Source organism: Filicampus tigris, chromosome 8 (assembly GCF_054856515.1).
Source record: "Filicampus tigris isolate MCC_2025a chromosome 8, RoL_Ftig_1.0, whole genome shotgun sequence".
Taxonomy (NCBI): Eukaryota; Metazoa; Chordata; class Actinopteri; order Syngnathiformes; family Syngnathidae; genus Filicampus; species Filicampus tigris.
Window position 1 is genome coordinate 8175400 of NC_141224.1, and position 15024 is coordinate 8190423.

Here is a 15024-nt window from a genome sequence, read left to right on the forward strand (position 1 = left end):
GAAATATACATCATTTTGTGCTCATTAGTGTGAGCGCATTAAGGCTCTGAGACAGCGTGTGACCAGGTCATGTCTGCCCATTTCAAAATGGAGGCCGGGACCGGCGCTGACAGCTCATTTATATTTCACACAGAGGACGGGACGGATGTGGTCAACGTGCGTGTATGCGTGCGTGAGCAGCTGGCAGTCAGGCTGGTAATACCTGTTGCTGGGCAGATTTCCCATGGCCGAGAATAGTAAAAATGGATTCCTTCCCGCAAAAAGGTCTGTGATTGCCTGTAGATACCAAAAGATGGCCAAAACTAACTACTTTTGTCTAAATGAAGCAACTCACTACAGCCGAGTTCCTCTGCACCCAAATGTCATTAGATGGTGACAAAGCACTATTTTTGTCTAAATGAAGCTCTTCATTCAAGAGAGTTCCTTTGTGCCCAGATTTGGACTATATAAAGATCCTTAATTCACTTCAACATAATTCCTTGGCAACAAGATGCCACAGATTGGCAGCAAGCAATACTGAACAATAACATCACTGTCAGGGAAAAGAAAAAAAACATTATTTTTCATGAAATGTAACTTGTAAGTCATTTAACATTGTATCATTAGATTGAGTCATCATTTGTAAATATAACAGATGCACGTGGAGACCGATCAATATGAAAACGTGCTGTTTCCGCCCAACAGCGACAATGTGTTTGTTATTTTGACCGTCTCAAGTAGTTAAAGATAGTCCAAAATTAATTAATACAATCGAATCATGATTAATTCCTGCCATAGATGATAATAAAAAGGTAGGCAAATGGCGCAGTAGCGACAGTAATGTTTGTGGATGGATGCTAATCCTTTGCTAGTCCTACACAGCTTGCGATGTGTAACAAAAGGATTAGCTCAGTGCTCAGTTGCCTTGTCGCTACATAAATGTCGGCTTCTTTTATTTATTTTTTATTTTTTACAATGTAGATGTTTGTTATGCAGCTGCATCAGTCTGGATGCTGGCACGCATTGTATTTGGAAATCAAGGAAATGGAGCTACGCAGCAAAGAGGAGACTGTGGCTCCATGACCTTAAACCAGGGGTCACCAGGTCCGGTCCTCAGGGGCACCTCTATCCTGCATGTTTTCCATCTCTCCCCGCTGCAACACACCTGTTCCAAATGATCTGTATCGTTATCAGGCTTCTGAAAAGCTTGCTGAGGAGCTGATCATTTCAATCAGGTGTGTTGCAGCGGGGAGAGATGGAAAACATGCAGGATAGGTGCCCTTGAGGACCGGACTTGGTGACGCCTGCCTTAAACAGTGGTAGGAAACTGCAGAAACCAAGCGGCACTGAACGCATCAGTCGGAGTCATCTTCACATCGGCTGTGGTCAAGAGGAGGTCAGCTTTATTCGAGGGGAGATTGAGGGCAGTCAGTGTGAGTGGCTGCAGCTAAGTGCAGACTGTGGAGTCCAACACTGCAGTGTCTGTATTTGTAAACATTTATTTTTATAGTGTTCTTCAACTATGTAAAAAAAAAACAAACAAGTACACTCGAAGAACCCGAATTTAATGTTAATGTTACTTTAATATGTTAATTCAATATAATTAATTGTTAATGTAATACACTGATTTAAACATTCATTCAATTTTAATTAAAAAAATAATTTTAATGTATTAATTTGATTCTTATTAAAAATAAATTTGATTTTCATTTAAAAACATATTTATTTTTAATCCATTCATTTAATCTGAACGTAATACCTTCGTTTAATTTAAACTAAAAATACATTTAAAATGATTCACCCAATTTTAATACATTGAATTACTTGTAATTTAATACACACATAACACATTCGTTATTTCTCATTTGATACATTTATTTATTTTTAATATCTAGAGGTGGGGATTTGTATGATATTCTTCAATGCATTACAATCCTTTGATGGACATACTTCCTATGTTTTCTTCAAGCATGTGAACGTCTCACAAGATCAATTTGCAATTTGTTTTATGACATAAAAAAAAAAATGCATGTAGGCTCATTTCAGTGGCAGCGTGTTTGTCATCTTTGCCCAAATTCAGATCGCTGAGTGTGGCGCATGTTGAATAGCTGCTCAGGCGTGTGTGTGACAAGAAAGAAGAAAAAAAAGAAGGAGGAAAGAAAAAGGCTGTAAATCCTCACAGCAGCTCTGGAGAGAGATTAAGCTATTCGGGTAACAAAAGGCACAGTCCCGTTTTGCACTTCTGCTGTCCCTTCCTAAGGAAACTCCACTCTGGGGAGGCAGTGGCAATGTGTGTGTGCCCGTATGTATGTGTGTTTCTGTGTTTGTTTGTGTGTGTATGCATTTTTAATGCATTGAGTAAATTCAATATGTTTTTATTACCTGCGGCCACAGCGAACCCCACATGAAAACACATACAAGCAAACGCACACAAACACGCACACCCTCCACACACATGCAAAGTCGAACACGCGCGCATACGCGCACACAATCACGCACATGAAGACACACGCTAACTCGCGCGCAAACACACGTTAGCATTCACAAAACCCCCATCCACACAAATGCGCACGCACACACACGCACACACAGGTACGCACACGGGAACCCAAATACAAACGGACAGACACACAAAACGAACACACGCACACCCTTGCACAAACACGCACACTTCAACACCCGCAAACCTCAACTAACACGCGCACACATTAATGCAGTAAATACAATACACATTCAAACATGACCACACACAGCCTAATCTAACACACGCACACACGTGTGCACGTCTGTATGCAAACAACGGCCCGAATGCGCTCTCTCATGCCACGTCACCATGACAACACACGTGCACAAGGACCACAGGGACATGCGGTGATGCGCTGATGCGGCGCACTCGCTCTCATGTGTCTCTCTGGAACAAAGCGGATCAAATGGAAGATGCGAAGGTGCTGGAACATTTGCTGGAAAAGGTCACAATTCGGGAACATGACACTGAGGTTTGTTTGCTAAAAGTAAGCTAACGTGCACTCTTACTAATACCGTGACTTACAAGTTTTATTCGTTCCGTGACCAGGATCCTCACTCTTATATATACATTGCTTTTCCCATTGCTGGAAAAAAATACATAACATATAGGAACTGTAATTATTCATGGTGGCCATCGTTCACAGATGGAGGTGAGTTAATTAACATCTTAGCCCATTTGAACTCTGTTGCAAAGCAAAACAGCTGCACCTATGCACGTAAATGTCTCTTGGGGCAAATAAAGAGTGGTTTCTTACTGCACGCTCCATTCACAGTGTTAAAAGTGATCTTATGTCTTTTTGATACAGCTTTTGTTATCAACCTTGTCGCAAAGCCACACCCCCGCAAATGCTGACTGGCCAATCACTGCGCAGCAGTCACACTTGGAAAATTATAGTTAGTTTTATAAACGTAAGATGTAGATTGAGTACGTTTTCGTGTTTTAAAAAGCATTTATGTTTTTATTTCAATTCGTTGACAAAAATGTTTTTTTTTCACTTTTAGTTTGAGTTATTTCGTTAGTTTTTGTTAACTACAATAACCTTGCTCCTGACGCCAGGGTCACAGATCCACTCAATTCGGTGGACATGTCGACACTTGAAAAAGTCTCCCGTGCCTGACCCTGACCAGGAAGTCGGCCATTTTAGTTAGAATCAGACAATTTGGTCAAATTCCAGGGCTTGTACTACTCCCACTATGGAACCCAGCAAATGTGAAGAAGGTCCAATTGCTACCTGCAGCTTTAATTCTTATAATAAACTTGACTGCTATTTTGTCAACACAAAGTTGGGAAGGATGCTTTCATTTGTTATCAACTTCATAATCTGTGTTTCCAGACGTTCACTTTGCCAGATGAATGAATAACAACTTGTTTACTCTCACTGCCTTGTCCCCCAAAGCCTGCCAAAGAACCCAAACAGGAAATAGTTTGCATGCCAGCAAGAAAACTCAGACAACATTGTGTCCTGCCCCACACACCAACATAACCACCCATAAAATTTACCGTCAACGCTTCCCAGGTGGAAGTGTCCGTCCACCAGCGAGGCTCCGTTGTTAAAGTGCTGCGTCATGTGATCCAGCCAGTTGGCTTCCACCTCTCGGAGATCGTCAGCGCCGCCGTTGATGCCGGCATGCACCCGCAGCGGCACCTTGACCGTGTAGTACTTCACCGTGCCGCCCTCACGCACCGCCGGGTGGTTATACAAAGCCAGAAGTTCAGCCCCTGCGGAGACAAAAGACGGACATGGAATGTCTTGCACGTTTGTAGCTATTAGCGCACGCTAGAAAGGGTCCGACTGTCACTTCTGGTATCATTCAACACACTCAGACTTTGTTACCTGCTGCAAGTTAGCAAGAGGATGTTTTTAGAGCATCAGGATTCAGTTTCCTGTTAAGAAAAAAAACTACTGATGTTGCAAGTTCCCCCAAGAAAATTGTCGAAAGTTTTGCATTTTACTAAACCTTGTTTTTTGGTGTGAAGTTACACCCTTATGTCATTCTGAAGATAAATAATACATGCCTATGTGTACTGTAACCTGGTCAGGTTTCACTTTCCTAATAAGAAAAGATTGATACTAATGTGTTCCATTTTGATTCCTTTACTTGACAAAACCGTGGCCTTGAATCAAAAGTACATATGCAGCGGTGACTTTCTGCACATTCCTACAAACCTGACTTAAAAGGGAAGTCAACACAAACATTTTTTTTCAAGAATCTGTTCTATGCAAGCACACTAGTTGAAACAGGGCATTCTGATAAATATTGCGTTTGTGGAATAAATGTTAATCCGCTCGTTTTTAGCCAACTCTGGGGGCAACCATTTTGTCTTCTGTCGACTGAAAATGACATCACAACTGCTCACAACGACCAATCACGGCTCAGATTCAGAAAACAGGTCAGCCATGATTGGTCGTTGTGAGCAGTTGTGATGTCATTTGCAGTCGACAGGAGACAAAATAGCCGCCCCCAGAAATGGCGAAAAATGAGTGCATTTTGCTCCTTAACTTACATTCCACAAACGCAAATTTAATCAGAATGCCGTGATTCAACTAGTGGCCGTGCTGGGAACATATTCTCAAAAAAATATATGTTTGGGTTGACTTCCACTTTAAAGTCGAGTTTCAGAAGAAAATATTCATGCTTTTGTTTCACATTTTCCTTACTTTGCTGCACCAAACGGCGGGAAAAGCCTCCTCGATACTTCCTGGTTGGCTGTTGACAACACTTCCAAATATGGGCAAGCTTGCACTGGTGCCGTAAGTGCCGTGTGAAAAGTCCTGTAGTCAATTGGTTCATTAAAAAAAAAATGGAAAAGTTTGAAGTTTTGTTCCCTTACAGAATCCCTGACTTCAACTCAAAGTGCAGACTGAATCGTAATTTTTGGCATAACTGTTAGACTCCAAAGTCACTGGTTTCACTAAAACAAAGTCAGAACTTTTGGCATGCTGCGACTTTGCTCCGACTGTTCCGTATGATTAGCATACGCTCCACTGCCGCGATATGTGCTGATCTGCAAAATCCCGATCCCCCTTTGTCGCTTCTCTTCTCTCCGACCCAAACGTATGTGCTGATCTGCAAAAACCCGATCCCCCTTTGTCGCTTCTCTTCCCTCCGACCCAAACGTGCGGCGAATTAAAAGCAGCTCGGAATTTCCTGCAATTGTTTTTCCAGGAATGCAGCGAGTTAAGAGGGAGCGTTTACACTGTAAGTTAATTTGCGGCTAGACTGAGTGAATAATGCATTAAAGGCTCTGCCGCCGGCTCGCTGTTTACATCAAGAGGAAGCGTATACATAATGCAGACGGCCTCGGGAGGGAGAAGAGAAAAGAGCGCACGTGTCCCCATATCAAAGACGAGCCAAGCGGGAGTTTCTCTTACTTTGGCGGAAATATTTTTCGCTCTGCTTGCACTCACGGAGGGAAAAGACGACAAAAGCAGTGTTAGCCGGCCGAGTGCCGAGCAGATGATGGAGGCGGTTAGTGAGTGCACCTGAACCACAGTTGACCAGATGGACCAGCAGAATTGGAGACGACAAAAGATTGGCGCACACGCATACACAGTCACAATCACAACACGCGCACAAACATGAACACACACCAACATAAGCATACAAACACATGATGGAAGATATGAACATGAACGCACAAACCTACATACACACACTCACACTTGGATGTGGCAGTGAGTGAGTCGGGGTTCGGTTCCGGTGTCAGCAAAGATGAATCATTCATGAACGTTTCCTGTCAGGCTGGTGTGATGGACGGGGCGGCCGCACGCCAAACTCTCCCCCCAAATGTTGACATTTCGTCAAGTCACTGCGGAATTCTAACGAGGCAACATTGGAAGCCAAGCTGACCAACGTTCTCGCCAAATGACACCCAGGCAAACACATCCGTCTTCGAGGACTTGCCGTCATGTAAACTGGGTCCCGTGTCTGATACAAAGTGGTAATGCCAAACATCGTCCTACATTGACGGGTAGGAGTTCATTCCTCGACAGTTACTGTATTCATGATAACCGCCATCTTGCATGATAGGAAGTTGAAGGTTACTGTCACATTAAACAAAAACAAAACAAACAAAGCAATCATCGCTCAGCTTCAGAAAGCAGCTGAACTGTGATTGGTTGTTACCTGAGCCATGAGCAACTGTGATGTCATTTTCAGTTGACAGCATGTGACAAAATGGCCGCACCCGGAGATGGCTAAAAACGGGTGGATTTTGCTGCTTAACTCATATTCCACAAATTCAGTATTAATCAGAATGCCATGTTTAGACTAATGGAGGACCATTGAACATATTGTAAAGAACAATTTTGGGTTGACTCCTCCGCAAGCATTTTTAAAATCAATTTCAATCATGAGTCAGGAGTGCTTTCTGTTGTTTTCAAACCTTAAAACCCACTTTCCACCTAAACAACTACTATTAACTAACTAATGTACTGCTGCAGCAGACACAAAATACAGATTGCCAACTTTAGCTTTAGTGTGTGGATGATACTGAAAATGAGACCCAATTTTGAAATGATGCGCCATAAAGAATATGATATCAGATGATGCCCAACCTCTGAGAGTGCAAACTCCAGATGAGCAGATAGTTTACTGTTTAGATAGCGGATATTTCTTTATCTACAAGTGCCTCACAAGCAAATAACATCAATCATTTAGTGGGGCCTTGCGGTTCACAGATAAAGACAAATAAGTTGTCTTTGCCGAGCGCACGTCACCTTCCCGTGATGACTTGCCGTGTTTTCGAGTCGAACATCGAGATGTCTGATCTGTGATTGTGTTCTGGAGCAAAGCACAACGGTAGTCATTATGGTAGGTTAAGCGTCATCAAGTTAAAGTCCTCCACCTTTGCCATCTCTTCTCCCAGTAGTCTCATTCTTCCCCTTCCATCCCTCTATTCCATATACTTATATTTTGTTCAGCTTTGGCTAATCTTCATCCCTCTCTTTTCCATTGCACACCTCCACCTTTCTAAATGCCCCCCCCCACCTGCTCCATGCTCTGATCCACTCCCCATGTTCCTGCGGCATCAGAGAAAAAAAGTGTTTGCTACAGCCATTTCCATCACTTCTGGCAAAGTCAACCACCATCTGTCCTGAATACCAAACTTACTGTCGAGTTATTTCACGTTTTGCTTCATCCGTTGCCTAAACTCAAAAACGGCCAACAACAGGAGGTGATGAACTCAGATGGCACTATTTCTTTATTTTATAGTTTATTTGAACTAAGGTGTCAGAATCAGGTTGACAACTTTGAAAGAATATTGTCATTGATACATGAAACAAACAGATTAACATTACAATTAGTTCTTAAACATGCTTTAAATAAGAAAAAGTACAGGTATTCACCCCACCAAACAAAATAACCAAATGGCAGAGCATAAACTAACCCAGTTTAGCTTATGCTAAGGTTAGGCTAGCATGGCTCAAGGCCCATTTACAGGCCGCATGACACTTAGCATTGATTTAGCAATTAACATTTAATATCAGCATTAACTTGCCAAGAAAATTGCTATGCTAATGGCTAGAGTAGCAAAAAACTAACACTTGAATATTTGAAAAATTACAAGAATTTAACACATTAGCACATTGGCTAAGATAATAGCTATGTTACCATGCAGCTACAAATCGCAACTATTAAGAATTGCACATCAATATATATTATATATTTGCACATTTGAATTGCACATAATATATAATATTAGCATTACCACGTTCAGCTAATAGCTGAGCTAACGGCTAATGTAAAATGCAACAAACATTTGAAAATGGACCAGAGCACGTTAGCATAATATCATGGGCATGAATACAAGTCGTCAAACTGTATCCCACCAATGGAATCTTTGCAGTCTGTTGGATGAGGCTCTCCTTTCCCCGCTTGGGTAACAGTTTAGCTTCTTGAGGTTTTATTAAAACAGTGACTCACACAGCAGCTGATCTGTTGCATTTCATTTCATTTCCTGGTTTGCCACTTCCTCTTCCTTCTGTATCCTCCTGAGTGATCTACTTGCTATCATTTCAAAATAAAAGCTCCTACCTATCGGGCAAGTCACAGCAGCTCGGACTTGACGGAACATCACTTCGTCCATCATCGCCGTTTTCCTCAACATTCCATTCCATTCAAATCTGCAGCAACCACTATTATCTCTCGCTCTCTCTCTGCCTGGTATGCTCTGAACTAGACTGCTCCTTCTAAATCTTTTCTCTTCCAGTTCAAATCCTACCTATAGGGCATAACCACTAATAACATTAAACATACCACCCTTAATTTAAAACTAGCTTAGCCTCATCATTCGATCTGATATTGTTTTCACCTCCAGGACATTCCTACTGTAATCGTCTTTTAAGACAACTTGTACGGTACTTCATTACTCTTGCCTTCCACACAATGGTAAAACAATTTCAACCCTGCTCCTAAACTTCTCCCCTTACCGCCTTTCGTGTTCAGCTGGGTCTCAAGAAGAAAAGTAAAATTGTTAACAAGGTCAAATAAAAAAATGCACAATAGAAATAAACACAACAAAATAATACGGATGGGCATGAGGCAAAGGACTATGATTGAAGCTATTAATGTTACATTTGTCTAATCTGAGTAAGGGAGCTCTTTTGGGACGGATCACTTCCAGCCTCCCAAGCTTTCCCAGTCATGTCTCGTTTCCTCTCTCTTGCTGTGCCAACACTGGCCGCCACGCTTGGGATTAGCGCCGAGAAGCCAGCAGAACCTCGGTGGCGGGGGCGTTAGAGAGGGAGAACATGGGAACATGGGAGCTTGGCACGGGCCTCCCCTTCGCGCACCGTCTGGGCTACCGTGAGCCAAGATGAACCAAGAAAAATGGAAGCCACGGGAGGGTGCGGGACCCGGGAAGGATCTCATGGGGAGGCCCAGATGGAGACACCGTCATGCCATGTCACATATAAGTCGCGCATACATTTACAGTATTTTGCAAATCTGTGTTTTCAGAGGCACAGTATACATGATTCGCTCTATCTAGAGGTGAAGAAGAAGTGGGTGTCTCCATCTGTTCAATGTATATGGCCGCTCTGGATAGACGGTAGGCGTGATTCAAGTGAGGTCTGCGAGGAACCCGACGAAACAGTTGCGGATTATTTCACGGACGTGGTCGTGCTAATTGGGTTTCGGTTTAAGATCTTTTTTAAGCGGAATGATTGTTTTTGAGAAAGAGGATAACATCCCGAGGCGGAGTGCTATTGTGTAACGTTGAGGCAATAGCGGGAAACCGTACCGCTGCATTTGTGTTTACTTCGGTAGCTAAAAGACTAAAAGAGGTAAAGGGTCGTCAATCTGTGCCGCACTTGGGCCAAAATTGACACCTAATGTCCGGTATGTTCGACTAGAGCAAAATTACAGCCGGGGGGCCATTTACGGCCCATCATTCATTTTTTAGCAGCGCACAGCATATATAACTTTTGACATAAGGAGTGGGTGTGCGCAACGTTAAAAGTGTAACTGTCGATGCAAAGATAGAAATAAATTTACAGCTAAAATAGTCAATTCTCTTCATAATCTTCTGCACGTTTGCACATTGAACTTTATGTGCTAACTTGTGTATTTGCATTTGTTTTCATGACGTGATTATGATTATTGTGATTGTGTTTTTTATCATGCGTTATCATTTTTATTTTAGGGAACATCCGTCTGAGGACAACAGATCAAAATTAGCCTAGGGCTACATTCTGGCTTGTTTATGTCTGTATTTTGTTCATGGTTTTCATCAACTTGCACTGTCCCTTCAAATACATAAATTGAAATTGAAATAACCTTGTGGAAATGAAAGATAATCTAGTTTCAGAAACACAAATGTTTAACCTCCACTTTCTGCTTGGTTTCAAGGTCCGATTTGTAAACATATCACATTAACTTATCCGCTGCCAGACATTTTTAGACCCATTTTTACCCTAATGTTTGAAAAAATTGAAAAAAAATATAAAGAAATTCCTGGGATTGAATGGCTGTACTGTGAAAATACAACTAAATACGTCAATGGCAGTGAATGAGTTCATATCCTCAAGTATGGTCAGCTCACAACAGATAGCTGTTGTTTTGGTTCTGATTGTGGAAATGGGATTCGATATAGGGCCGCGGGCCACCCTAAAACCTGAAGAAATAAATAAAAAAAAATCAACTATGTGCCTTATCACCTTTAACCGAGAGCCTTGACGTAGCAGTTTTTCAGAATAACTACATTATATCAACAATGTCTAATTTCTTGTTTGGTTGATTTTTGATTCATTTTATCGTGTTGCATAAGTTAAAGTTAAACCATTTCAAATCTTGTATCCTTCTGCTTTTGTGTATGCGGCCGTTGGAGGAACAAGTTTGGACGCCCCGTGGGAGTGCTCTGATGCGTACTGAAATTCAGAACGCTTCTCCTCTGGCACAATTGGAAGAGGTGGAATATGACAACATTGAAGATCTAGAAGTGTCACACATGACTAATGCGACCATTCCTCCTCTGTAAATTATGATGACCGCCACCATGCACACAGTCCCCCAAAAACTTGCACGGGCACATGCAATTAAAGTACCGTGTGTGTGTGTGTCACTCATGATTAATATGATTGCTCCGATTCACAGTTATTCATGACCAACAACACCACAAATAAAAATAGCAACTGCAATCATTCACAGTCAAAGGTCCGACAAATGATTCAAGCAGTTGTGTCCTTTCCCCGACCGGACATTTTGACCTTTCGCTATCTTAATTACAGCTCGTTAGCGCTTTGTGCGACATCCTTATCGTGATTGTTTGGATTTGTCGGGCATGATAAAAATGTCCGACGTGTCTTTGGGGGTCTACAAGCAGCGCACAGACTGGAATGATGACCTTTGCCGACCCTCCACGGACCAATTAGTGTAGTGGGTAAGACGGGGGGGGGGGGGGGGATTACTTGCAGACACAGGGAACAACACAAACGCTTCTTCTGCGCCATTTAAACTCAACCGTCTGAAAACCAGGACTAGGGTGAGAAGTTTAACACCCATTACTCTTTTTTTCTAGTTTATGATGAAATTGAATTATTTGATGGTGGAAGGCCTCATCAATGTCTTGCTTTGCAGGTGTCGGCATGAAATAAATCTTGGCTCTACTGTTTTGCGGAAACTCATTGAAATGGCCTCCAAATTCAAAGTATTGATTTTTTTTTTTTTTTAGGGAAAGTTATTGAAAGACAGTAACCATGGTTACCACCACTCACCATAGGTTCTCTGTTGGTATCTGCTCCTCTGCTTTGTGTCTGGTGCGCTGTCCTTATTGTTGTTCTGGCACTCCGGCGACTCCTCCTCCGTCAGCTCTTCCGATATGGGCGATGAGGCGGCTGAGACTTCCCCCAAGCCCCCAGAGTGATTCCCGGAGTTCCCGCACGTGTCCGTCTCCTTTCCTGGACGTCCGTGGCGGGCGGGACTGGAGGGGTCGGAGGGGCTGCAGCTGCCCAGAGATCCGAGCACAGAGCTGGGGCTGGAGTGCAGGGACAGCGAGGGGGTGTCTGGTTCTCGGATCATGGTGCAGGGGGCCCCGTAGGGTTCCTGCACGAAGCCCACAAATGTCACACCCTGCTCAGCCGCGTCCTGGATCTGCTGTTGAGAAGAAAGACATCAAGTCAGTCCAAGTCAAATTTGCGGCCATTTTGGGGATTATTTATCTTCAAAAATTGTTTAGTAGCGAAACCTAATATGCCCCAGAAGCCAGTTTGACTTAGCAGCATGAGCTTTGATCTATCATGAGACTTTTTTGTGGCTGTACTCAAGAAGCCATACTGAAAACGCACAGCAAGTTGGCTATTATAGTTTGAAGTGGCCATTTTGGAGTCATATCCATGGATCCTTTCAAACACAAGTTGCCATGTGATTGACACACTCTGAAATTGTCTTTTGGATTTTGCCCCCGAAGCCAGATTCACATAGCAACAAGAAATTTGGTAGGCATGTGTTTCATTGCCAGGCAACAAAAAAGGCTCAAGAAACTACGCCAGAAAAGAAACAGGAAGTCTGCCATTTTGGTTTGAAGTGGAGATTTGAGAGTTATTCCAGAAAGTCTTTAAAGACAAACTGGTTGACTAACACTGCTGATTTTTTTTTGAAAATTCAGCACCCAATGCAAATTTTACCTAGCAACAAGACATTTGGTAGACGTGAATAATGAGCACACCCACAAAAACGTCTCAAGAAGTCATACCCGAAAAGACGCGGCGAGCCTGCCATTTTGGTTTGAAGCACCCATTTTAGAGTCATTTCCAGGATCATTCAAGATGGCTTGGGAGGGCAACATGAACATTTTTCAAAATTCAGCCCCTCAAGCCAGTTTCAATAAGTAACTTGAAATTTGGTAGGCATGTCTGTCATGAGTAGTAGCCATAAAAAAAAGTCATGGCCAAAGATACACCAAGTCTGCCATTTTGGTTTGAAGCGTCTATATACGAGAAATTTTCAGGCATCCTTCCGGCTTGGAAGGGCAACATAAATCCTGTCCCATTAAAAAGGTTTTCAAAATTCAGCCAGTTTTACTCATTAATGTCATTTGTTAGGCCTGTCTATCATGACTACACACACAAAAAAGGCTCAAGAAGCCATCCCTGAAGTGAGCGGCAATTTTAGAGTCACTTTCAGGGATCCTTCAAAGACAAAAAAATTAATTAATTAAAAAAAAAAAAAAAAAAAAAAAATCAGTTTCCCAAGCCAGTTTTACTGAGCAACATGAAATTCGGTCGGCGGCTCCATCACAAACACACGGCAAGTCTGCCATTTTGGTTTGAAGTTCGGCTCAAATTGGACATTTCCAAGGGGTCCTTCAAAGACAACCCCACCCTAGAGATATTGTTCAGTTGCTCCAAAATTTGAACCACTTGTATCATGCAAACAGATGGTGCAAACCTGCAAAATAATTGAATTTTCACCTCTGGGTGTGGGTGACGCATGGTGGCAAAGTTCAACGGTCGAATAAGAAAGACCTTGACCAAGTGTCGTGCGCGATGAAGAAGAGACTCATACACGTCTCTTACGGGCAGAAACATTAAAATGCGATATCGCCGATTTTCTTCACGCTCTATTGTTTTGTTCCTTCGCTCCAACCCACACACACACACACACGCGCGCACACAATTGCATTGCTATCGACCGGCATTTCATGTCAATATTGCGATTGTGCCATCGAGAAAGATTGAGCTGTTTGTAGTTCATGGCCACCATTCGCAGCATTGAAACACAACACACACAAACACCCCAATGCCCACCTTCGCTCCACAACATGACGCCCCCCCCCCCCCCTTTCCCACCCCGCAAACCCCATCCTCCATCTCCATCTCCATGATGGAAGAGAATAAAAATCAAATTGCAGGTTATTCACTATGAAATTAAATTGGAAAACAGTCAAATGGCTTCGCAGCCTTATTGCTTCATGCGAGGCGACGGCTGCCACGCCAGGCTGCTCCTTGCCATGCGTCCAAATGGAATCACACAGATAAAAGGTTGTTTTTCATTTAAGGCTAATGCAGGCAGGAGGGGAGATGGACGAGGTGATGGAGGGCTTGAATCGGATGGGGTAGTTGGGGGGGGGGGGGGGCTTGCTGTGGGGAGCTGGGCTTGAGATGAATGGATGGCACCGGCGCATTTGAATGAATTCATTTTCAATAACGCTATCGTCATTAACATCGTTTTGTTAAAGGCCTTGTTTGACCAAGTAGAACACACACATTAATTATAATAACGTTTTACAAAGCACACCCACATTATTAGGTCGGCAATCTAATGAGATCTGCTATCAAAACATCTGCCTGTGGGAAAATAATAATGCTCGCTATTCTATGGCACTGTCAGCGAGTTATTCATCAGGAAATATGTTTATTTGCTCATCGTCATTTTGTGCCCATAATGCCGTGGCCTCGAAGCGCATTCATTGAGCTTCCTTCCCAAGGTTACTTCACAAAGTCGCATTGACGAATTGTACGAATGCGTTTCAATAACGATATCCCCCATAATCAGTTTGTAGCACATTATTTGTGTTTAGTGTTGTGTATGAGTGTAAATCATACTGTATTGTATCATAAATGGAGGGAGTCACATCGTAATTATGGGGTGAATTATACAGACAGTGTTGCTTTGTAATTGGAGTGAATCGAATCATACTTGTAATTGGAGTACATCGTATTGTACCAGAACAGAATTGAATTAGATTGTATCATAACTGGAGGGAATTGCAGCATAATTGGAACGAATTGTATCAAATCGCAATTGGAGGGAACTGTATCACACTGTAATTGGAGTAAATGGTTTTGTATTGCACAATAGTTAGAATGAATACCACTGTGTCATGATTGGAGTGAATTGTAATGTGAATGAATTGTATTGTTTTAATTGGGGTGACACTCAAATCATAATTTGAGTGAATTATCCCTTCGCGTAGTTGGTATTGTTAGTGAACTATAATTGGAGAGAATCGTATTGTATCACAATTGAGTGACTTGTACCGGAATGAATCGTTTTGTATTTTACTTGCAGTGAATT

The 15024-nt window shown here is 42.5% G+C and overlaps 1 protein-coding gene across 1 annotated transcript in view; it reads right to left on the reverse strand.

The window, feature by feature from the left end:
- Window positions 1–15024, reverse strand: part of rftn1b (raftlin, lipid raft linker 1b) — a 77786-nt gene that overhangs the window by 13631 nt on the left and 49131 nt on the right. The window contains exons 7-8 of the mRNA XM_086038852.1: window positions 11724–12102; window positions 4007–4225 (exon numbers count right to left, since the gene is read on the reverse strand). Coding sequence (XP_085894978.1) covers window positions 4007–4225; window positions 11724–12102 — 598 coding nt within the window. The remainder of the gene's footprint in view (window positions 1–4006; window positions 4226–11723; window positions 12103–15024) is intronic.